This window comes from Typopeltis vanoorti, chromosome 1 (genome assembly GCF_054136105.1).
Source record: "Typopeltis vanoorti isolate ZY-2024b chromosome 1, IOZ_Tvanoo_1.0, whole genome shotgun sequence".
Taxonomy (NCBI): Eukaryota; Metazoa; Arthropoda; class Arachnida; order Uropygi; family Thelyphonidae; genus Typopeltis; species Typopeltis vanoorti.
The window spans coordinates 177,270,768-177,295,933 of record NC_143549.1 but is presented as its reverse complement, the minus strand read 5'-3'; the positions used below and the strand labels follow the sequence as shown (position 1 = coordinate 177,295,933).

General features: G+C 36.1%; 2 protein-coding genes across 2 annotated transcripts in view; one reads left to right on the top strand and one right to left on the bottom strand.

The window, feature by feature from the left end:
• Window positions 1-2,784, bottom strand: part of Pfdn6 (prefoldin 6) — a 31,941-nt gene extending 29,157 nt beyond the window's left edge. The window contains exon 1 of the mRNA XM_090400198.1: window positions 2,599-2,784. Within this exon, the coding sequence (XP_090256324.1) occupies window positions 2,599-2,668 (70 nt within the window). The 5' untranslated portion in view covers window positions 2,669-2,784. The remainder of the gene's footprint in view (window positions 1-2,598) is intronic.
• The window catches only part of LOC150110666 (N(G),N(G)-dimethylarginine dimethylaminohydrolase 1-like), a 69,268-nt gene continuing 46,759 nt past the window's right edge, over window positions 2,658-25,166 (top strand). The window contains exon 1 of the mRNA XM_090400185.1: window positions 2,658-3,062. Coding sequence (XP_090256311.1) covers window positions 2,793-3,062 — 270 coding nt within the window. The 5' untranslated portion in view covers window positions 2,658-2,792. The remainder of the gene's footprint in view (window positions 3,063-25,166) is intronic.

Here is a 25,166-nt window from a genome sequence, read left to right as displayed (position 1 = left end):
TACATATAAAATAAAATGGAAAAGAAGGAGTAGAAGACAAAGAAAATAATACCATAAGACTAAAACAAGCCACTTGATCTTAATCCATGACAGAAAGATTATGCTTATTTCTTGATTATATGTCCTTTTATCATGTTAAGTTTAAATTATTTTTTAGGTAGTGAAAAAAGGGAGGGCGAGAAAAATCTAATGTTAGAGTTTAAATTTTGGAGAGGCAGATTTGATAGTTTATAAATTCATTATTTACAAATCTCTGAATAAAAGATACCACTTTCATCATTACAATGAAGTCTCCTGGGATAAAGTTTACTCATCCAGTGTTCCATTTTGAATTCATAAGATATTCTATGAATCTGTCATTCAAGTATAAAAACATAAAGATGATGACATTGCAAATGCAGGAGAATAACTCCATTTGCTTAACAGATATCAGGAAATAAAATAATGAAATATTTTAAATTTAATTACAATTTATTGAAAACATGAATAGTGAGAATAACTATGCAAAGTGGTAATACTGAACTAAGAGACGTCACAATCTCTAAAGATCTCCTTCATTAATTCATATCTAAGGTTCCACTACCAGTAAGCAGTTTGGAACTATTGATTTTTTTTAGTAATAAGCAGGAATCTGTGATATTAACAGCAGCACAAGGAAGACACTTTAAAAGATTGCTAGCAGAGCAAGGAGCTGGTATCATCTTCAAGAATTTATTTCACTTCAAGTGCCCAATAGTTTAACAAGCCATGCCTTATCTACAAACGACAAAATTTAGTAGAATAATACCAAAGTTCTACACAAAAGCTACTTTCTTCTGGAAAGAAGGTATAAGCCTGTAAAGCACACTTTCACAATCCTAACCTTAACAAAAATGATTGCCTTAAACTTTCTCGATTATGGGAAGTTATTCTCACTATTCATGTTTTCAATAAATTGTAATTAAATTTAAAATATTTCATTATTTTATTTCCTGATATCTATTAAGCAAATGGAGTTATTCTCCTGCATTTGATAGCACTTCTAACATTCAATTTAATTGTCGTTCTTTCTTTCTGTGGTTATCTTCCTGTAGTGTATTGAAAATGGTTATGAAATATAGTCAAAAATTCTACAAATAAACAATTTTATATAAGTGATTTCTCTAATTATTTAGTATTATAATATTTTACTTCAGGATCTATAGCAAGTTTCGCTGATAATTCTTAGATATCACTTCTTTATGCCTTGCTCAAGCCATTCCTCTCTCATTACCCATCCCAGAACCAGAACTGTTCCTCCCACATCCCTGACTATTCTATTCCTTTCTTTCTACTCACGCACTCACTTCCTCTTTGGGTATTCACTTTTCTCAATGTGGGTTCCCATCCACCCTGACCCCCCCCCCTTTTCCCTGTCTGCCTTGCACACTTATTTTCTCATTCTCTACACTCATGCTACCCACTTGTCCATTCATAAGCACCACATCAATCCTTTCTTCCTTAGTCTTCTGCTTTTTCACATAATTTCTTACTTGATCAGATCCATTCTTTGCACTCCTTACTCTCCAAGTTACTCACACCCAAACCATTCAGATATAGTTCACCAATCTTATACTGATCTATTCGTCCTTCAAACTCATCCTACACTTTACAAACTGCATTCCTTTTTCTTCATACATTTCTGCTAACATATCACTCGTGATCATTACTCTCTGCCTCAACTCATCACTATTATACCTGCACAACACACTGACTATCTTTCCTATCACACTATTATCTTTTATTCTTCTCAAGAACTTTCTGATATCCAGTCTTACATTCTCTTTCTTTCCAATCGAGTCATTTGTTCTGAATTATAATAACTTTTAGGTATATTGTGGCTAGACAAGACAAAAATTTTAAATTTAAACTATGCGAAAACAAATCAGTTTATTTGTATCATTTCGCGGTTTAAAATGTACAAATTCTGATGTGATACAACCGAACTTATAAATCCGATTTAATATTATTATATGGGTATCTCCATGGGGGCAGAAGACTCATCGCGGGAGACCCAAACTATCCACACAATATCTACCATACCTTACAAAACATAAAGCACAATGTTCAAAATAATTTATGATGAAGTTTGTAATACTATTATAAAATTAACAAGCACCGGAACGTTATGTACATTTTTATAATATTTTGCACTAACATGATAAAATAATTGTATACTTTGTATTATACGTGTAATGGGTTATTGTAATTTATAAAATGTTTTGGTTGCGAAAGGTAGCCAACTGTCTGTTGAGTTGTGTAAATATAGTGAATAATACGAAAATTTGGCTAGAATATGTATATATATATATATATATATATATATTTTTTTTTTTTTTTTAACGAAACAAAAATTTTTAACCATAGATTCAATTTATAATTTGTCATTTTTATTTTCTCAAACTCGAGTCAAAAACTGATGGTATCTTACAACGAACACTTATACAAAGAATTCACGATAGGCACTTTAATGAACAAGCGACTTTTTAAAGCATCCTTCTTTTCGAATTCATTTGTTCATTTGCAATGCATAAGTTTTATAAATTCACTGTTATAAAATATATTGGCATGATAGTATACCTTTTTGAACAGCCTTGTACTTCTCGATTTCTTGGGCAAGTCGTTTTTGCAATGCTTCTACACCAGCCATCTTACATGTAGTAATCGAGCACACTTAACGAGTCGTGCGCAATGATGAACCAATAAAAAATTGAGTGCAATGAAGGCGCGTGGAGGAGATCTGGCTTAATACAGTCGGATGTTAAAATTATGTGATGGCTCCCTTTCAATACAGTCATGCGATTGTTTGTAGGATACCGAATAGCTTTAAAAAAGACGATGCAAATACGGAAAAAATCAACCTAGTAGAAGCGAGAAAACAGCATGAAGAATACTGCCGTCTACTTCGAGATCTTCATATTGATGTTATCGAACTACCATCAGATGAAACTTTGCCGAACTGTGTTTTCGTCGAAGACATTGCTGTAGTATGCAATGGTATTGCGCTTATTTGTAAACCAGGCAGTGCCATCCGTCAAAATGAGGTTGGTAGGCTATATTTATTGCTTAATAAAAATTAAGATATTTATGCCGAACAGGGGATTCCCCTTTACCAAGAAAACAAATATTTGGATATAATATGGGTGTGTGTGTTGGGGGGAGAGATTCGCATGCTGTTGAATTGCATTTGATTCTGTGACATAAATCAATTACGAAATGGTTAATCTGTATCCTGGGAATTGGTTGGGTTTGAAGTTAAGATCGAAACGACTAAGGTTCTGAGACCAGTATATTAACCGTTAATTTGCGTGTGTTCTTCTTTCCTTTTGCCCGTTTTGTGGGATGAAGAATTAGTTTCTTGAAGGGAAAACTCGCCATTGCCTTATGAGAACGGCTAACTCACTTTTTTTTTAAGTCTTTGTTACCGTTCTTCGCCGCCTATATGAGGTTCGAGTATTATGGAAATAAAAAATAATTAGCGCATTTTTTTAATTCATTTTATTTTTTGAAATCATTGAATGCTTTTGTTTTCTTGAACACAATTTTCCAGTTAAGCTGGAAAGGCGCAAATTCATCTAAGAATGAACAGTGAGAGACAGACTGGAGTCGGACGATGGGAAGGAGGATGACTGTAATGAGTACATGTGAACTAATGAATAGCCACTGGTATTATTCTTGCAATAAATCGTAAGATCAGATGAAACTGGATTGGATTATTATTATTATTCGTGACTGACACCTCCAAGGAGTCCGAAGACTCATCGCGGGAGGACACCCACTGTATAACTCTCCATCTCCACCACTACACCGAACCTCTACTACCAATTTCTTCTCCATTTCTCTCTGTCTGTCGCCTCTGTCATTCTTAAACCAGTCCATTCCACGATGTCATTGAACCACTCTCTAGTTGGTCTTCTCCTCAACTTTCCCTTGTAATATAGTTCTTGTCAGGTGTCCCGAAGAACCTCTCAGAAGATGTCCTGCAAATCTGGTCTTTCTTTGCATAATATTCTTGAGCAGTGTTCTTTCCATCCCAATTATTTTGAATATGATAGAAGCAATTAAGGCAGTGGAGGAAGAGTATTATGTCTGTTAACAGTGTATCTTGTAGTGAGTTTTGCAGGAAAGGTTGTACGTAGTACTGGGGTTAGGCTAAGGATTACAAAATCAGGAAATCGTGTTTTAGAGACTAAATATGGAACTTTGCCTAAATATGGAACAGTCACCTCAAGTAAGTGAGATGGTTGGGAGTTTCGAACTAGATAATGGAATTCATTTATGTAAAATGAGCATTCTGCCAATTAGAAAACAGAGACACTTGTGGACAGCCAGTTCAGTGGCATTATTCTTGCCATAGTCATCGTTGTCTGGTAGCATCCACTATCAAGAGGGTTGTATCAGATGAGCAGCTCTTCTCCATTTCTCTCTGTCTGTCGCCTCCATCATTCTTAAACCAGTCCATTCCACGATGTCATTGAACCACTCTCTAGTTGGTCTTCCACGTCTTCTCTTCCCCTCAACTTTCCCTTATAATATAGTTCTTGTTAGGTGTCCCGAAGAACCTCTCAGAAGATGTCCTGCAAATCTGGTCTTTCTTTGCATAATATTCTTGAGCAGTGTTCTTTTCATCCCAACTTTTCTTAAAACTTCTTGATTTGATATTCTCTCTGTATAGCTAATCTTCTATAACACCACATTTCCAATGCATTAATTCTTTCCATATCTCTCTTTTTGAGTGTCCATGACTCACTTCCATAACTTGGAATACTCCAAACTGTTGCTTTAACTATTCCAATTCTAACACCTATTTTCCCTGCAGTTACCTTTTTTAGATTAATCCTCATCTTAGTTGACAACAATATAGGATCTGTATCACAGTCTGCTCCTGGATATGTTGTCACATCTTTTATAATGTTTCTATATCTTTTGTTTATCAAAACATAATCTATATGATTTCTTCTACTATTTATATCCTCCCCTGGGGCTTTCCACATATACAATCTTCTTGCCATGATGCAGAACACAAAAAAGAAATTTACTAAAATATACAAGGCACATAAACAATCCAGAGGAGAAAAAAAAAAATCTATGTTATGTGACAGAACAAATTGAAGTGCATCACTAAAGTGCCTGTTTTGGTAGTTCAGTCAATAAAATCCACTTCTTGTCCATTGCAAAGACTGTGGGACTTGGATTTCCACATAAGGCACAGATGATTGCACAAGCCTATCTAGCTGAGTTCCTTGAGTGTATAAGGCTTCTCTTTAAAATTTTTAAAAAAATTACAAAAACTATATGTTAAAGGCAGTAATCGAACACATTCAATTTGAATATTTGAATAATTTGTCCCGAGCGGGTGGAAGGAGGGAAAAATAGTTCCACTGCATAAAGGTGGTTCCAAGACTGCTGTTGTAAATTACCGACCGATTAGCATATCAGGAATCATTGTCAAGGTCTTAGAGAAATTAGTCAAGAAAAGAATACAGGATTGGATAGATGAAAATGGGATATTGTATGGGGGACAACATGGTTTTGTGAAGGGTAGATCATGCCTCAGTAACTTGCTCACGTTTTATAACAGAACTGGATAGGGGTAATAGGTTTACAGTGATACTACTGGACCTTGCCAAGGCCTTTGACAGGATACCACATGGAACCCTAATCAGTAAACTGGAGCAGATGGGGATAGATATAGGGTTGGTAAGATGGATAGGAGGGTGGTTGAAGGAGAGATACCAGAGAGTGGTTTATTCAGGAGTGGAGTCAAAAAGACGGCTTGTGACTAGTGGAGTGCCGCAGGGCTCTGTTCTTGGACCACTACTTTTCAATTTGTTCATCAATGATATTGGAAAGGAATTGAGAGGAAGTGTTCACTTGTTTGCTGATGATGCAAAGTTGGGTAGAGCAATTGTGAGTGCACAGGATGTCAAAATTTTACAGGATGATTTGGATAGTTTGGAGGACTGGGCTAGGAAAAATGGATGTCAATTTAATGTGGCAAAGTGTAAGGTTATGCACTTTGGGGTGAAAAGAACAGCAGCAGTATATCGCATTGGTGGAACCGTACTCCAGGAGATTGATGAGGCCAGGGATTTGGGAGTGCTGGTGGATAGGGAGTTGAAGTTTAGGGGGGCACATTGCAAAAGTGACTAAAACAGCTCACCAAATCACTTGGCTTATGAAAAATACTTTAACATGCAGAGACAAACAAGTTGTTGTTCCTCTGTATCGAGCCTTGATAAGACCCCATCTGGATTTCTGTGCCCAGTTATGGGCACCAGGGTTTCTTCGTGATGGGGAGGAAGTGGAGAGGGTCCAGAGACGAGTGACCAAGATGATAGCAGGTCTGTAGAATGAACCTTATGAGAATAGGTTGAGGATTTGTGGGTTGCAGAAATTGGACGATAGGCGAAGGAGGGGTGATATGATTGAGACATTCAAATTACTGAAGGGTTTTTATAAGATTGATCCAGAAGATATTTTTGAAAATATGACTGGTGGTGGGAGGACTAGGGGCCATGCATGGAAGCTGGGCAAGAGCGTGGTTGACAAGGGTGTTAGAGCTAGGTTTTTTACTTGGAGAGTGGTGAATGAGTGGAATAAGCTTCCAGAGTCTGTTGTGGGTGCTACGACTGTGAATGAGTTCAAGGCAAGATATGATAGATACTGTGTGAATGCTGAATAGTTGTTCCAGACATGATGTTAGGGCCTCCCTCGATGAGGCTGTCGACTCCTTGGAGTTTCCCGGAACAATAATAATAATATTGGTTCTCAGTATTGTCTTGGGCAATGCATATTTAAAGCCTTTTGAGCATGTTTTAGCATATTTATGAACAAAATTCCACTGAAAGTTGCCTTGACTGTTTTCAGCTCTTCAGTATTTCTTTTTTTTTTAATTTTTTTGAAAGGCAATGTCTTTTTATCTCATAAGAAAAAAAAAATAGGAAGGAAGCATGCGAATGTTTAGGCTACACAGATTGAAGTTCCATCTCCTGCTTGAAGTAAATCACTTTTTGATCTGTTTTTTCTAGATTCCAATGAAAAATCTGTATCTGAGAAGTCTGGCTGATCATTGTTCAGTGACCTTTTCTTCAATAGTAGGCTGAATTTATGACATTCCCATCATAAAAAGTTATAAACCTATATAGCACATTTGCACAGTGGGTGGACTAAGGGTTAGTTATTACAGGAACCCAGCTCTAGAGCCTACACATGGTACTTTTAAAGCAACTTCAGATTCCACCATTCAGGATTGTGGTTGCACACCATAATAAAGATATTAAGGGAACCAGAATAAGGTATTAAAGTATTAAGTGAACCTATTGAAAACTTTTTGGGAGAGTGTGAAAATTATAGGTGCACCACTCATCTAATCATACCAACTAAAACAGTTACCAAACATTTTTGGGAGCCCCCCCCCCAAGAATCTAGTTAAGTGAGTGTTTTTAAGATTTCATTTTTCAATATATGCATGTGCCTACCCTGTTAACAAATATGGAATTATAAAAACTTTACAGTAGTGTCAAATGAATAACTCAGGTCTAAACAGAGCAGAGCTCTCACTTTATCCATCTGTTGTTATTATATAGTTGTTAAAAATGTAGACAAAAGGCTCATCACAGGAGACCCATGCTAACAATTATTCATACAATATCTATCATACCTAGGGTTGCCACCTTTTGGTAAGTTCAAAGAGGGACACACTTATCGAATATGAAAGTCTTCCTCTCCTCTAAATGTATAAAATGAAAAAGCCAAAGTTGAATATGTAATTCTAACCTTATAAAAAAAATTAAAAGATTAAATACATAATTACCGGTATTAGTGATTTAATAATATTTGCATTTTAAATATATAAGTTGTCCCGCTTAGGTGTAATTCGGGACGCTGAAAATTTTCTTAAAATTCGGGATGTCCCGCCTAATTCGGGAGAGGTGGTAACCCTAATCATACCTCTCCTCAAACTCATTCACTGTCACAGCCACCTCTACCAATCCATTCCAGTCATTCACCACTTTCTAAGCAAAAAAATCTAGTTCTGACACCCCTACTAATCACACTCTTACATAACTTCCAGGAGTGACCCCAATCCTTGTTCTTCCTACTTGTCACATATTGAAAATTTTCTTTTGCATCAGTTTTATAGAACCCCTTTAGTACCTTATAAGTGTCTATTATGAATCATACAATCCAGCACTAATGCCATCAGCATACATACAGTATGTCCCTCTTTTCTACTTGTCAGCTAAATTTTGCAACCTACACACATTCAGTCTATCCTCATAGTGGGCATTCCACAGACCCTCATGGTCACTCATTTCTGGATCGTCTGCTTCCTCATCTCCAAGAAACCCAGGTGGCCAATTCTATATACAGTAGTCAAGATATGGCCTTATCATAACATTATGAGTTCCCTGTCTCTACTTTCAGATATGTTGTTTAACACCCAAGTAATCCTTTGAACTATTTTGCCAACTTTTGCAGTGTCCCCTGAACTTCACTTCTCTGTCTACCATCACCCCCCAATTCTCTACCCTCATTAGTTTCCTGCAATCCAGTACCATAAATTGGATGTCGATTTAATTTGGCAGTGTAAGGTTATGCATTTTGGGGTGAAAAGATTAGCAGCAGTATATCACATTGGTGGAACCGTACTCCAGAAGATTGATGAGGCCAGGGATTTAGGAGTGTTGGTGGATAGGGAGTTGAAGTTTAGGGGGCACATCGCAAAAGTGGCTAAATCAGCTCATCAAATCACTTAGCTGCTGAAAAATACTTTAACAAGCAGAGACAAACAAGTTATTGTTCCTCTGTATCGAGCTTTGATAAGACTCCATCTAGACTACTGTGCCCAGATATGGGCTCCAGGATTTCTTCTTGATGGGGAGGAGGTGGAGAGGATCCAGAGACGAGTGACCAAGATGATAGCAGGTTTATGGAATGAATCCTATGAGAACAGGTTGAAGATTTGTGGGTTGCAAAAATTGGTTGATAGGTGGAAAAGGGGTGATATGATTGAGACATTCAAATTACTGAAGGGTTTCTATAAGATTTTTTATAGAACTGGTGGTGGGAGAACTAGGGCCATACATGGAAGCTGGGCAAGAATGTGGTTAGCAAGGGTGTTAGAGCTAGGTTTTTTACTTGGAGAGTGGTGAATGAGTGGTATAACCTGCCAGAGTCTGTTGTGGGTGCTATGACTGTGAATAAGTTCAAGGCGAGGTATGATAGATACTGTGTGAATGTCGAATAGTTGTTCTTAACATGATGTTAGGGCCTCCCTCGATGAGTCTGTCGACTCCTTGGAGTTGCTCGAAATAATAATAATAGTAAATCCAGTATGATTCTAGCACTAAGTTGGAGGTGCAGATAAACATAGAATTGCAGATTTCTGTGAGCAAAACAGACCATAGAAATTAAGGATATGTATAAGTCATGAGGTTGGTTGTTTGACCTGTTCACTAATATCAGAAGTATCATGAGAAAGAATTTTGGTATGTACACTGTGGCCAGAAATTATTGCCATTAGGAAGACCTTCCTGACAAATGAGGATATACTTGGAATATAATGCAAAGGATATACCATTTTTAGGAAGAACCCAGGGAACAAAAGGGTGGATGGGATTGGGGGGGGGATTGCTATTGGTAACATAGGAATCCTGCAAGCGTTTTTACTCTCTTCCAGGTCATTACTATCTGGAATGCTGATAGTAATGACTTGTGAGAGAGCAAACTGTCTGGTGTCTGGCTGTTCGCTCATATGCACAAGTGATTTCTCAGTTATCAGACCTTCAATTAACTAGCCTTTAAATGGGTTAGTGTGGCTTCTGACACAGTACTATATAATTGTACCTTTTGCTAGCAGATCCTTCAGTTATCTGAATAGCAGTTTGCTATGCTCTGGTTGGATAATTGAGGGATTACTGTATGTATACTGGTTAATGTTCTTGTAGACCAAGGAATTCAAAGGTCAGTGATTATGAAATGTATCGGCAAAACTATTTCGGCAGGGAGAAAGCAAGTAATCATTATGAGTGATGTGCCTAGTGGTACTGAGAGAGAACTCCTGTGACAGTTAAATTTCAGATATTCTCTTAATAATGAGCTGCTTCTGCTACAGACCCCTTTTTAGAAGTGATGCACAAACTTATTTACTCATGTCTGTTTTAAATTTGAGACGCGATTTCAATCCCCCATTCCTCTTCCCTTTTGTGGAAGAGGAATATTCTAGTCATTAAATGAAATGGATAGATGGCATCATATCCAATAAATATTTTGACTCGTTGAAGATGTGCTGTAATAATAATGCTTCATAGCTAATGAGAAATGACATATAGAACATTGAGTGATTCACTTATGTTTTAGTGATTCTCTGCTGTTGTAGATAGTGATATTTGCAGTGTACAAAGGGGAGATCTTGTTTGAATAAGAAATTGTAGAATTATGTGTGATGTCAATAGCAGTCAGTCTTATCAAGTCAGTAAATGATATTTGATACAAACTTATTGACAAGATGAACGTAGTTACAGTAAAAATTTAATGAAAATTTGGTATAATTAAGATCATATGTTAGTTTTTATTTTAGTCATTTTTTTATATTAATCCCACACATGGGAAGTCGCAAAACTTGTGTAGGTATGTGATTAGAGAGAGAAAGGAGTTTCTTAACATGTCTCTTAGAAAGTAGGAGGTTGTATTCATTGTGAAAATGGTATGGAAGGCCAACAAACAGAGATTAGAGGAAAGTGGAGGAATGGTACTGGCCACTTCACTGGGACAAAGTTCATGAAAGTACCTATAAAAAAGATAAAAAGAAACAGAGTGCCTATGATATATGGTATGTGGACTGCAAACACTGGCAGACAGAAGATAAAGTGGTGATATAGAAATCTATCATATTATTTGATATGCTAGTTATCAGTTGATAACATTTTTCGTTATATGAAAGGTGGGAAGAGAACAAGGGCCTTCCATAGAAATTAAATTTGCAAGCAGTTAAGAAAGCAACTGGATTTGTGAACTAGATTTGTTTTCTTATAGAACTCTGAGTGAGTAAAACAATTTTGCCTTTTGAAGTAGTGTATATTTAGTGTGAATGATGTATGGCCTCCCTTGATGAGTCCTTGATTCCCTGGAGACCTAAGAATAATAATATTTCTCAAATGAAGAAGTGGAATGGAGAGTATGATCATCAATACTTTCCTTTTCTATGAATAGGATTTGAAGTTTGATTCTAACTTCAATTAGGATTTGAAGTTAGAGAGAGAAGGTCATTGATGAACATGAGTAAGAGTACAGAACCATGGGTGCTCCAGCATTCATAAAGAAATCTGAGAGGATCTCAGCCAACTAGACCGGCATTGGAAGGAAGGACTGACCAAGAGTTTATATTATTTTCAGGAGATGTTTCCAACTTTTTTCAACTCTGCCTGTAAGACAGAACTGGAAAAAGACAGTTGGAAACACAGTAGGGAGAAGTTTTGCCCAACAGCCTTTGCAAGGGACCAGAAGGCTCGACTGCCATTTGAGCAGGAGACAAACTTAACTCACTTGACTCTTATAGTCTTTTTTGTACAGGTTGTAGCATAAGCTGAGTGAGAAGCTGGAATTATTAACATAAGCCATTGAGTGTATTTGAATTTTGTCTTCGACTTCTTTCGCACATTTGGAGAACCAGGGCTAATTAAATTGGAGATGGGGATTTTGGGTGGAGTGGTGAATAAAGGTACTCGTTCCAGAATAATATCAGTTATTCAATCAGAGCATGTGCTTGATCAAGAAAGTGGAAACGGACCATTCTTTCTTTTAAGTTCACACTGTGGTCATTCATGTGGAAGAATTTATGGGGAGACAAACACGTGTATTGGAGTACTTACTTTACTTATAATTAAGAAAATAACATTCAACATTTCGACCTTTATATTGAGGTCATCATCAGGACATACATATGCACAGAACATAAGCTATATGACACTAAATAAAAGTGCAATAAATGTAAATGCTTTGTTAATCGTATACCCTAGCCTGATCTCTGGTGAAAAAATAAAATTAATAATAAATAAATAAATAAATAATATATATATATATATATATATGTATGTATGTATGTATGTATGTATATTAAAGATATCAAGTAATTTTGTAAACTTAGTTTTAATCCTTTTTGCCTGAGGCAGCTTGTGAAACCAGTCTGGGTAGTGGCCCTTTCCTTTAATGCATAGCATCATACATCTCTGCACAGGGATGTGCTTTGCATTAAGGGAGATACTAAGGGAAAGTGATCATAACTTACTCCACCGTTACTATGAGTTGCCTCAGACCTGAACTATGTTCATGCGCAAACTTGACTTACTTGTGTGTTTGCTTACTTGGGAAAAAGGATTAAAACCAAGTTTATAAAAAAAAATATATATATATATATATATAGATAAAAGATGAAAAGGTGTTCGGTAATCCTCAAGGGCTCGCTCTAGTGAGTATGGGCAGGTGAACCTGAGGCACCTGAAGCTGGACCACGCCTTCATGTAATATACACCTGTTATATTATCTGTAGACTGGTCCCTACTATTCTTTCCCTCTGTATTTCTTTTCATCTTGCTCCTTCCCCCCAATGCTGTTAGAGTATTCAAGGGCTAGGGGCGATTCTATCCTATTTTTCCACCTCGTGCAGTGGGAGTCTACCTTCTCCTCAGGTACCTGCCCACCCTCAGTTAAAAATGGTGAAGACAAATCAAAACTCTATACCACATCGGTCATCGTGTGGGGGACCACACTGGATGTTAGGCTTCCTGGACATCCAGTGACAAGTGGGTTACAGGAACAAAATCCACAGAATTTGAAAGTAATTACTAGAAAAAAGTGGAGCATGGCTGAAAATCGACAAGTCATGCAGTGCTTCTGCGGTTCAAACCCTTCAGTTAGGGAATTTCAGAAACGAATGTTCTAACTTTGGCTAGACACCCAAATTTGGAAATTTCATTCGAAAGGTTGATTCGAAAGCAGTGCAGCTTCATTATCAAACGCAAGATATTTAGTGAACTTGAGCTAGAAGCACTGAAAGCTCAAGCTGTAAAAGGAGATTGTACTGACCCTGAACTGACCAAGAATATGAATGGAGCAGAACCAGAATCCAACATGCAGAATACTGAAAATCTTGAAAATATACAAATACAGTGGTACCTTGAGATACGAGTTTAATTCATTCCATGACCGAGCTCATAAGTCAAAATGCTCGTATCTCAAATCAATTTTCCCCATTGAAATTAATTAAAATGAGATTAATTCGTACCAGCCCAAAAAAAATCGCTCCAATTTTTTTATAAGAATGTATTTATAATGAACAAATATTGTATACAAACAAAATAAAACCAAATACTGTATGTACATACATGTAAAAGAGAATCTAAAGAAATAAACAGATGTTGGCGGAGCCGATTAGCATATGGTATTAATTTTTTCTTTCACTTCACTTTTGCTTAACTTAATTTTCTTCTTCACTAGTTTTTTCTTTTTTTGCCACGCTTTCGTCACTTTCATCCGCAGGGCATTTCAATAGAAACCTGTCCAAGGAGCTTTATTTCTTCCTCCTTTTTAGAATGTTTCTGAAATGAGTTAGGCAAGTGTCGTTAAATAGCGCCGCTGCACGACCAGTTGCAACTTTTTCAGGGTGTTTCTTTTCAATAAAGTCCGAAACGTTTTCCCACATTGCCAACACTTTCGTTATCTCACTTGAAGAGATAACTGCCTCTGTCTCTGTGGTTGTACCAATCTCATGCAAAACCTCCATATGTTGCTGTGTGTGTAGTTCTGTCAACTCCTCCGTCGTCAGTTCCTCAGAATGTGCGGTGACAAGGTCTTCAATGTCTCCCTCATCCACCTCCAGGCCCATGGACTTTCTGAGGGACACAATCTCCTCCAGCACTTCCTGTTCAGGTCTAAATCCTTCAAAGTCCCTTTCAGCCACAGCCTCAGGCCACAGCTTTTTCCATGCAGAGGTCAAGGTCCTTTTTGTAACACCTTGCCATGCCATATCAATAATTTTGAGGCATATGACAATGCCGGTTCTTTTTCGGAAATTTTCAAACCACCCACGACTGCTCTTGGGAAGACTCCTGTGCTGAAGTATCTGGGGTCTGCTGCAGTAAATCTGCATAAATGGCTCGTGCCTTCTCGCAAATTATAGTCTCTGTCACAGTGTCTCCTGCGAGCTGCTTCCCTGTCAACCAAAAAATCACAGGTTCTCCATCTTTTCATGGACAGAGTTGCGTAGCTTTGAAATAATTTTAACGCCCTTAGCTGGAGTTATAGCCTTTATCAAGTCCTTCTGCTTCAGAATAGTACATATCGTAGAAGTAGTGTGATCGTACTGTGTTGCCAAGTCTATTACTCTTACGCCTTGCTCATGTTTGTCTATTATCTCATGCTTTAATTCCATGGATATCACCTTTTTCCTTTTCTCACCACTGTTCTTTACACTCACCTTCTTTGGACTCATGGTTATACGAAAAAAATTAGCTAAATAATTGTACATACAAAAAAAAACACAAAATTAAAACTCAACACAACATAAATGCTTGTGCGGTGAGGTAAACATGTGAACTGAACGACGTGCAAGACTTAGGAATCTGAGCAGAGTGGTGGTGTGACGTCACCGAAGCAGGCTCGTAACTCAAGGCAAAAAATCGACCTAGTGACGGCTCGTATCTCAAAAAACTCGTGTGTTGGGGCACTCGTATCTCAAGGTACCACTGTAGTTGAAAGGAAGTTATCAAGAACTCACAACAAAAATTATCGAGCAAATGAACAGCAACCTGGAACGAGTTAGGCTTCCAGTATTGAGATAAGTATCTCAACAAAAACTGAAGGAACTCTTACTAGAAGAGAATAAAGCTGCAAGGTCTATCCCTACTGGAACTATTGGACAAATGAATCAACTTATGGACTCAATAGCCTACATCGCAACATCTGAATTAGGCTATAAGATTAGTGAACCCAAAAGCAGTAAGGCTCAGGAACCAAAATGGAAGCATCGACTGGAGAATAAAATTCTTAAACTCAGAGCAGACGTGAGCAGTTTGAAAAACCTCAAGGAAAAGAAGCTGAAAAAAACACGAAAATCCGAAATAACCTCATAAAGAGATATAATATTGGAACCGACCTATTGATGAAGTATTAGAGGAACTGAAGCAAAAAATAGTTGTAGTTGCAGCTAAAATAAGAAGACACAGTGCATGCATTGAACAGTACAAGCAAAATTCAATGTTTCACGTGAATCAGCACCAATTTTACAAGAAAATTGAATGCTGCAGGAATGATAATCTTAAAGAAAATATAAATATTAATACCACAAACAAAGAAAAGACACTTAAATTTTGGCAAAATCTATGGGACAACCCTAAGAGGCACAATAAAAAAGCAAAGTGGATTGAACAAATTATGAACGAATCTCAAGAACAAAAAATGGACCAACTGAAATGGTTCAAAAGCGAGCTAAAAGGATAAAAAAAATATCCGGGAAGGATGAATTACATGGTTATTGGTTGAAATATTTGACAGGCTTTCATGAAAGACTTGCTAACCAATTTAATGATGTTTTAGAAGGACAAAGCAAAGAAGAGTGGCTCACAGCAGGGAAAACATTTTTGATTATAAAGGATAAAGAAAAAGACCCAAAACCAGAAAACTTCCAGTAACCTGCCTGCCAACAACTTTTAAGCTACTCACAGGCATACTAGCTGACAAAATATACAGCTATCTTAAAGCAAATTCTCTTTTTCCAATTGAACAAAAAGGTAGCAGCAAAAATTCAAGAGGAATAAAAGACCAATTGCTAATTGATAAAATGATTCTGAAAAATTCCAGACATAGAAAAACCTACCTTTATATGACTTGGATAGATTATAAAAAGGCGTTTGATCGGTACCTCATGGTTGGATTTTAAAATGCACAGAAGTATTCTGTATTAGCGAAAACATACAAAAATGTTTGCAATCCAGCACGAAAAATTGGAAAACAACTTGGTTCTGAATAGAGAAGAAATTGGAGAGGTAAACATAAAAAGGGGGTATCTTTCAAGGAAACTCATTATCTCCTCTATTGTTTATCTTGTTAATGATCCCCTTAACTAGAATTTTATTATTATTATTATTATTATTATTATTATTCGTGACCCCTCCAAGGAGTCTAAAGACTCATCGCGGGAGGACACCTACTATACAACTGTCTCCACCACTACACTGAACCTCTACTACCAGTCATCTCCATCAACACCAAATATTTTATTTTAAATAAAACTGCTCATGGTTATCAAACTGCACAAAAAAGTGCAAAGATATCTCACCTTTTATACATGGATGATCTGAAGTTGTATGCAAAATCAGAGAATGAACTCAGATCATTGCTTAATACTGTGCATATATTCAGTCTAGATATATCAGTGGATTTTGGCTTAGACAAATGCACACTTGCTGGAATAACAAGAGGAAAGTTCAAAGATCTGAATGAAATCAAGCTACTCAATAGTGAAAAAAATCAAGGCAATAAAATTCGAAGATAGCTACAAATATTTGGGAATTTAGATGCATCAGAAATTCTGCATAATAAGATCAAAGAAAAAACTAGAGCAGAATACACAAGGCGACTAAGGAAACTCCTTGAGGCAATGCTTAATGCTGGAAATTTGATAAAAGCAATTAACATCTGGGCCATACCTGTTCTGAGATATTTAGCAGGCATTGTTGAATGGACTCAGCTAGAGGTGGACGATTAAGACCGAAAAACTCGAAAATTAATGAGAATGCACCATGCCCTTAATCCTCGCAGTAGGCTCTATCTATCATGCAAAAAAGGAGGCAGAGGATTATTACAAGTAAAGCAAGTTATTGAAGAAGAAAAACAAAATCTGAATGATTATCTGCAGCAAACAACAGAAAAGTTTCTAATTGAGGTAAGGAAAGAGGTTTTATTTAAACCCATGGAGACAAAATTGGAATACAAAACCAAGTAAGTGAAAACTGAAAGATGGAAAAATAAGGCATTGCATGGAAAATACCTTCAAAGCATAGAGGACAGTGCTGACAGCAACTTGACCTGGCAATGGTTGAGAAATGGAGCACTAAAGAAAGAAAGAAACAGAATCCGTAATTTTTGCAGCACAAGAACAGGCCATTAAAATCAATGTTATGAAGACAAAAAAACAAAAAATTCAAGAAGACAGTAAATGTAGATTGTGCAAAGAAAAGCAAGAAACGGTAGACCACATTATAAGTGGGTGCAGCAAAATTGCACAAATTGAGTACCTTAAAAGGCATGATAACGTAGCTAAGATAATTCACTGGCATTTATGTAAAAAGTACTGGTTTAAAGTGTCTAAAGACTATTGGAAACGTAGTTTACCAGAAAGTGATTGAGAATGAAAAAAGCCAAAATACTCTGGGATTTCAAAATCCAGACTGAACAAAAGCTTGGAATGTAATACACCCAATATAACAGTGGTTGGAAAAAAGTAAAAACAAGGGTGTTCAGTTTATCGAAATATCAGTACCAGGAGATAGTTGGATTGACAACAAAGAAACTGAAAAACTTACAAAGTATTGCAAGTTGCAAGTCAAGGTTGAGCGAATCTGGCCAAAGAAAACAAAGGTTGTTCCCATATAATAGGTGCTTTAGGTACCATCTCTAAAACATTGAAAAAACATCTAGAAGCACTCAAGTTAGATGGATTAAAAATCGGATAGCTGCAAAAGGCTGCTTTGTTCAGCACAGCATTCATATTCAGAAAGTATTTCCACAACTCATAGGCCTTTGGGTAGAGCTCGAATTAGTGGAATATAACCAGCCTTTTACTTCAGACTGAGGAAGCAAATCAAGCTTGGATGATTATTATATATATATAGAATTAAACTCAGACCAGCCCTTCAGAACACACCCAATTTACAGACAAAAAATACTAGCTGTGGTGGTGGTGGTGGGCAGTAGATGGCACTGATGTAGATGATTGGTAGTAGAGGATCAGTGTAATGGTGGAGACGGAGAGTTGTACAATAGGTTTCCTCCCCCGATGAGTCTTCGGACTCCTTGGAGGTGTCATGAATAATAATAATATACCATGGAAAAGAGGCATAGAAATTCCAAAGGATGACTGCAAAAAAGGAAATATGGTTGATGTTATCATCATAACAGTTGCCAAGAGGGATCTAACATCAGTGATGTATTTGGAGAGAGAGAGAAAGCTGGTTAGAGAATAGTCCAGGATGTTGGGAGAATGATATTGTCTAATAGTCTGGTAGGTTGGCAAACAATTTGTGTTACATCATTATGACAGCAAACAATTCTTCTCTTCCAGCTTAATTTATGAAGTTAGAAAAGGGGAGCCGGCATGAATTATGGATGCCTCTGAGGATTCACTTTTGGGTAATTAGACTGTATGTGATCAACTGTCATAAGTAAATAATCAAAAAAAAAAAAGTGGTATAGTCATCAGAATTAAAATATTAGAAATGAAGTAAGGAAATCATGAGTCAAAGCAGACTATATAAATGGGATTTTAGGTCTAATGACCTTTGTGATATCAGACCTTACAAAAGCACATGTTCTAACCTTACAGTAGGCAGCATGTATGATGATTGGAAAGTTAGGAGAGTTGTAATCCAGTTGACTTTTAGTGATGAATAATAAAGATGCCAAGAAGTTATGTTCATGGTTTCATCCTTTATCCAAATGTGAGCAAACAAAGTTTGTATGTGAAATCACTTCACAACTGAGCTACTTGTTTATAGACACTGACTTCACATCATTTGCCTTAGTATCCCATAATACAATGTGCATATCCTTACAGACATGTATAATGTTATGCATTATGGGAAGGGCCACTACCCAGACTGGTTTCTACCTTTATTGAGGTCTCATCGGTGGGAGCCAGATCCAAAGTGTTACCAAGGTTGAAGTAATGCAGAAGTCATACAAGTAGCCTAGTCGTGAATTGACTTTGCATGCAAACTTTGTTTGCTTGCACTCGGATAAAGGATGAAACCAAGCATATAACTTCTTGGCATCTTTAATTTATAGTATATCCAAGTGGGAAAACTTTCAACAAGATCTGGTTTGGATGCCTGAAAGTAGTGCTGTGTTTGTCATTGAGATGATGGTCAAGTCAATGTGAGCATGTTTTTTGAAGAGGAAATTTTGTTTGGGATTTTTTAGGTGTGTGTGTGTAAAATATATATTATTATTTTATTTTATTTTTTTGTGGGCAGTTTTATTTTTACTTGCAGTTACTCTGGAATTTTCTATGCTGACATTCAAAAAACATTGATACTAGAATATTGAGGGAAAATGTATAGAGCAGGGACATGCTTCAGAAAAAGACTTGTGGATACATATCCCACATAAGAGTGCCTAGACTCCAATCCAAGCATGTCCCAGACAGTACCCCTCACAAGCTGCTATAGTTGCACTCCTTCCAGCAAAGCCTCCTAAGGTGTTACCAAGAAGGTCTGTCATGTGTACTACTAGCAGCCAGTCTGCAGAAACTGTTTTACTGCTTTACCCTTGAATGGAGGTGGTTCTGGCTCCTTAATTATGGTGTGGAGAACATGCCTAGCACGAGGCTATTGCACTACATGTGTGAAGAAAGTGAGGATTTAAACTGGAGACCCTGCTCTGGAAGTGAAGTATGTTATTATCAATTTCACACTTTGAATAAGTAGTGTGGTGTGGTGTTTCAGTGGGCAGTGAAAGTTATCTAAGGAGACTCAAGATTGCTCTTTTGTGTTTATTTTTTGCAAAAAACAGCAACATTCAGGAAATGTAAGTAGAAAGATGAAACTTCATTTCATACAAGTTTTCATTGTAATGAGGAAACACTTTTAAATTCTTATAATTTTCATTTCATTTCATCAGTGGCTTTAACAGGCACTTAAGTGCCCATAGCCTTTCAAGTATCCTTGGATTTCCTCACCATAATTATGACGATAAGGTATTACCCCTATGCTTCTAAGTATTCTTGTCTGTAAATTGCATGTGTTCTATTGGTTGGTTTTTTCTTTTGAGGGATGAAAAACCCAAGTTTCCAGGTGAAAAAAATCCCAGAAATTTTTACCAGCCGGGTGGAATGAAACATTAGCCGAACATACAAAAATTATTTTTCCATTCTTGCTCATTATTTAGCTATATCAATTCACAACATTAGCCGGGTGGTCAGTAAAACCAGCCAGGCGGTTTGCCCATTCAAAAGGTCCTGGGGAGAACATAGTCATGGATGGGAATTGAACCCAAGTCTTTACAACCAAAGGGCTTCATCTGTACCAACTGAGCTACGAAGGCTTTAATTACTATAATCCTAGCTCAAATAACAGGAAACAGTATGTAGAGTTGCAGTTCCCTACATTTATGACATCTCAGAACCCATTTCCAAAATTCTTAAGAAATACAATTTAGTGGGCACTTTTCTTCTGAGCAACAAATTATCAGCATGGTTTCCATCTTCAAAAGGTAAATAGACAAATGTTTATTGTGACTGTCATCATCATTCTTACTTTGAATAAGCTAAATGCAATGTAGAAAAGAGAATACAAGAACAACAATCTTACATTAGCAAGAGTAAATCTGAAAAATCTAGCTTGTGCACAGCACAGAATAGATACAGACCACAACACCCTATGGTCTGAAACACACTTACTTCATCAATGTTAGTATAAATTTGAATGCTTGTTTAAAGAACGTGCTGAGTCTTACTTCACTGTCCGAACTTAAATCAGAACAACTGTCTCTCCTAATCTAAGGTATGGGAAAGTCTTATTTTAAAATCAACACATCAATTTTTTTTTTTTTTTTAAATAGCTAATGAATTATCAGTATTGTAATATTTCCTCAATTATATACCATTGCATTGTTTTATGTACAACATCATGCGGCTGTTACTTTTTCAAATCAATTCATTGTTCATGTTCTACTTCGTAATTAACTATTGTCACCAGTGATGGATTGCCTGTAATATTCAGGCTGAAATATATGGCCTTAAATAAATAGTATTACTTATCATTGTGTTTTTTCATGTTAAATGAAGAAACACTAGAGAGGATCCAAAGATGAATGACCAAAGTGATATCAGGATTCTAGAATGTTGGTTATGTAGATTACAGAGTTTGGCAGATAGAAGGGAAGAGGAGATATGATAGAGACTTTAAGTTAAGGGGTTTCATCAGATTAATACAGAAGGAATTATAAAAAGAGTGGATGGTAAGATGGGAAGAATGAGATGCCATCCTTGGAAGTTGTATGAAGATGTGGTGAAGAAGGGTTTGAGGAGTAGATTTTTTACATGGAAAGTTGCCAGTGAGAAGAAAGCATTCAAGGTTTAGTATGGTAGACATGTTGGTTGAGTGGGCCTTCTTTGATTCCATGGATGTTACTGTAATCATAATTCGTGCAATACTGGGGTCTCTGTTGTTACTCATGATGCCATTAGTTGAAAAGACTGGAAATCCAACTCTAAGATGTAAAGAATCTTTATAAGGTCTTTCCAACTAAAGGCGAGTTGACTTGTCTCATATATAAGTGGTAGAATTTTCCTTCTAGAGACCTGGATTTTCATTCCAACAAAGCAGGAAAACTGGCCCAGAGAATAAACATAATAGACAGACAGCGTAACTATAGAAGTTGAAAGTTTTTTCACTTGGTTATGCTATAAATTAAAAATACCAGGAAATTATATTCTTGGTTTAATTCTTTATCCAAGTGCAAGTGAACAAAGTTTGTGCTCAAAGTATCTTCGTGACTGGGTTACTTGTATATAGAGGAAAGGATCACTAGGCAACTCATTACTCCTGACCTGAATCACTCCAGGACAGGAAAATCAGCCAATGGTTCCAGAAAGTGACAGGCAAAAGCCTACCACCAAGTAGAACCTCTCTACTTCTCAAGAAGTAGCAAACCCAATGGCAAGCATTAATAAATGTCTCCGGTGGGAGCCAGATCCAGAAGAGATAACAATGTTGAAGTAATGCAGAAGTCATATATTTCTGTATTCAAGCAGTAAAAAAGTATATCACCTTATTATTAAATTACTCTGGATTAGAGATAGATGTTGAAAGTTTTTTCACTTGGTTATGCTATAAATTAAAGATGACAAGAACTTATATTCTTGATTTAATCCTTTATCCAAGTGTAAGCAAACAAAGGTTACACTTCACAACTGGACTACTTATATATATATATATATATAGAGAGAGAGAGAGAGAGAGAGAGAGAGAGAGAGAGAGGGGGGGGCTAATGACTTCACATCTATTGCCTTAGTATTCCATAATACAAAGCACACATGATTTTGGGTATGTATAATTCTATGCATTATGACTTGCACTTCAACCTTGATATCCCTTCTGGGTCTGGTTCCTATTGATGAGACCTCAATAAAGGTCAAAACTAGTCTGGATGGTGGCCCATAATGCATAGCAATATACATGCCCAGAGGGATTTTTTTGCATTTCGTATTATGGGATACTAAGGCAACTGATGTGAACTCATTGCTTCTATGTACAAGTAGCCCAGTCATGAAGATACTTCATGTGCAACCTTTGTTTGCTTACACTTGGATAAAGGATTGAACTGAGAATATAATTTCTTCGCATCTTTAATTTATAGCATACTGAGGAAGTAGGATTAATTACCCTATTGTAACATTTATTTTCTATGAAGCCAAATTACTTGACAGGCAGTTGAGCCTGACGTGTTGAGAGATGAAGAAATTAAATTAAGTAGAAGATTTAAGATTTCATATCGTGGATTTCTCATTTTACAGATAGTGGTATATTGCTTAAGTAGATGTGAAATGCAAACAAACTTATGTTCATTGGTTATAATGACATAGTGCTCACAGAAGTAAATAAATGCTCAAAACCAAATTACATTATAGGAATTGTTTTAATTTGTTATATGGTTGTCAAAAAAAAAAAAAAAAAAAAAAAAAAAAAAAAAAAAAAACCACTGAAACTGGCTATAGTTTGGACACAATTTGTAGATCTCTGCTTGGCGTCTTGCCAAGAATAGTCGATTCATGCTGAAGGGGAGAAAGAAATGAAGGATTGGTCGCCACCATGTGAAATCACATGCTTTATAGGTAAAATTTTCCACCTGTTATACAAGCAACATAGTTAACTATAATGATCATAAAAGAGAAGTTAATTTTCCGACGTGTAATAATAAACAACTCATCCCACAATACAGACTGATTACCCTATTATTGGAATGGATTCTCCTCCTGTTGACATGAGCAGAAGTGTCGAAGGGTCTGGGCGTACTATACTATGAATCTGTTTATAGAATGATATGAGATATATAGTAATTTATGTATGAAGCATTTGAAATTTGAAAATAGTCCACAAACTACAATATTTAATTAGCATGTCTTACTAAAAGTGCCAAAATCGATGAATTTCTGAAAGGCCATTTAATATATGCCTATCTTTTCTGGCAATTAATATTATAAAAATTGAGCAAGAGTCCTAAAAAATTAGCTTTGCAACAATAGTTATTCTTCTACTAAGATGACAGATTTTACCTAAATAAAATGCATTTTACATCAACAACAGTTAATTCTTTAGAAAAGGTTCACTGAAAAATATTGAAAAATAACAAAGCAACTTATAAAATGAAACATTCATATTAATTGATAATTTTGTTATTCATATTTTAGTAGTTTTATATTTTTTACATAACAAAAGTTTAAAGTGTACTGTTCCTGTGTTGCCATAATTGTAACCTGCCTTTTGTTTGCAGATCATTGTCGTTCATGGTCTTGTCTTCCTGTTTTTGAGTCATCTTTCTGTCATCTCTTTATTGGGAAATAACTTTATCCCTTCTCTCTTCCTCCTTAGTCTCCATCAGTAGGATAATAACCCTTAAGTGGAATTGATTATTTGTATCGTTAATAGATAATTTCCTTTGTTGCTTTTCCTCTGTTCATAAAAATAGAAAAATGAATAGTAGTTCTATATATGCATTTAGTAGGATCAAGTTATTGTGTAAATAATGCTGTTTAAGTATTATTATTCTTGTTTTAAAAATCTTGAAGAGTCTGACATCAACACAATTAATATAAAGTTTAAAAACTTTATATAATATTTGTGACCTTTCTAAGTAATTTATACTTTGTCCTCTCCCTTCTTTTCTGAAGGAGTAATTCAAATTATTTTTAGCTCAATGCAAATAAATTATCATTTGTGTGTTGAAACATCCTCTTCTGATGCTGAAAACTTCTTTTTTATCTGCACATCATTACCAGTTCTTTACTATGATAGTTCAAGGGTCAGATAAACCAAGAACTTTGCATGTGTGATTCATTGGGAGTTCTCACTATCAAACAAAAGGCACTTCAGTTCCACTTCTTAAAACTTGTTTACTGTTTCTGCACTCACTAGGTAATGTATTCCACTCATTTACCATTCTCCAAACAAATTTTCATCCTCACTTCCTTGCTCGCATCTTCCTTATGCAACTTACAAAAATAGTCTTTTGTTTGGCTTCTGTTTATTTCCACTCTGTGAAAAATCTTTTTTTCTCAGCTATAAATCCTTTGCCAACTTTTGTCCCAAAACATATTACCCTTCTTTCTGCAGATTCCCTGAATCTGTTCTCACACTTAGCATTTCAGAGAATTAAAATTAACACTACCTTAGTCTCCAAAATCTCTTCGTTGTCCATACATATCCACAATTCTTTTCATTTCACTCCACATCCGCCTCATTTCTTGCCTCATCTTCACCAATTCAGATTTCAAATCTTGTCCTTTTTTGCTATCATTTACTCTTTTTTATTTTATAACCCCCTGCCCACACACACTTGTTCATTTGTTAATAAACTTTCTTGTGTTTACATGTTCATAGTTATTTTTTCTATGTGACCAGAGTATTTAAAATTTTGTCTGTGCAGAAGGAACATCATTCACTATGATAGACTGAATATAGCTCTCAGAGCAACAGCTCTAATTGTTTGTCCATTTGTGAATTTGTTTTTCTTTATAATTTTCGATTTGAGAATTTCTGAATGAAACCTTATTTCTATGTGAATATGAATAATAAATGTTTAAAAACTGTTATAAAAAATCTATAAAAAACATATTTCACTGGATGAAGAATTTAGTGTCTAGTTGAACA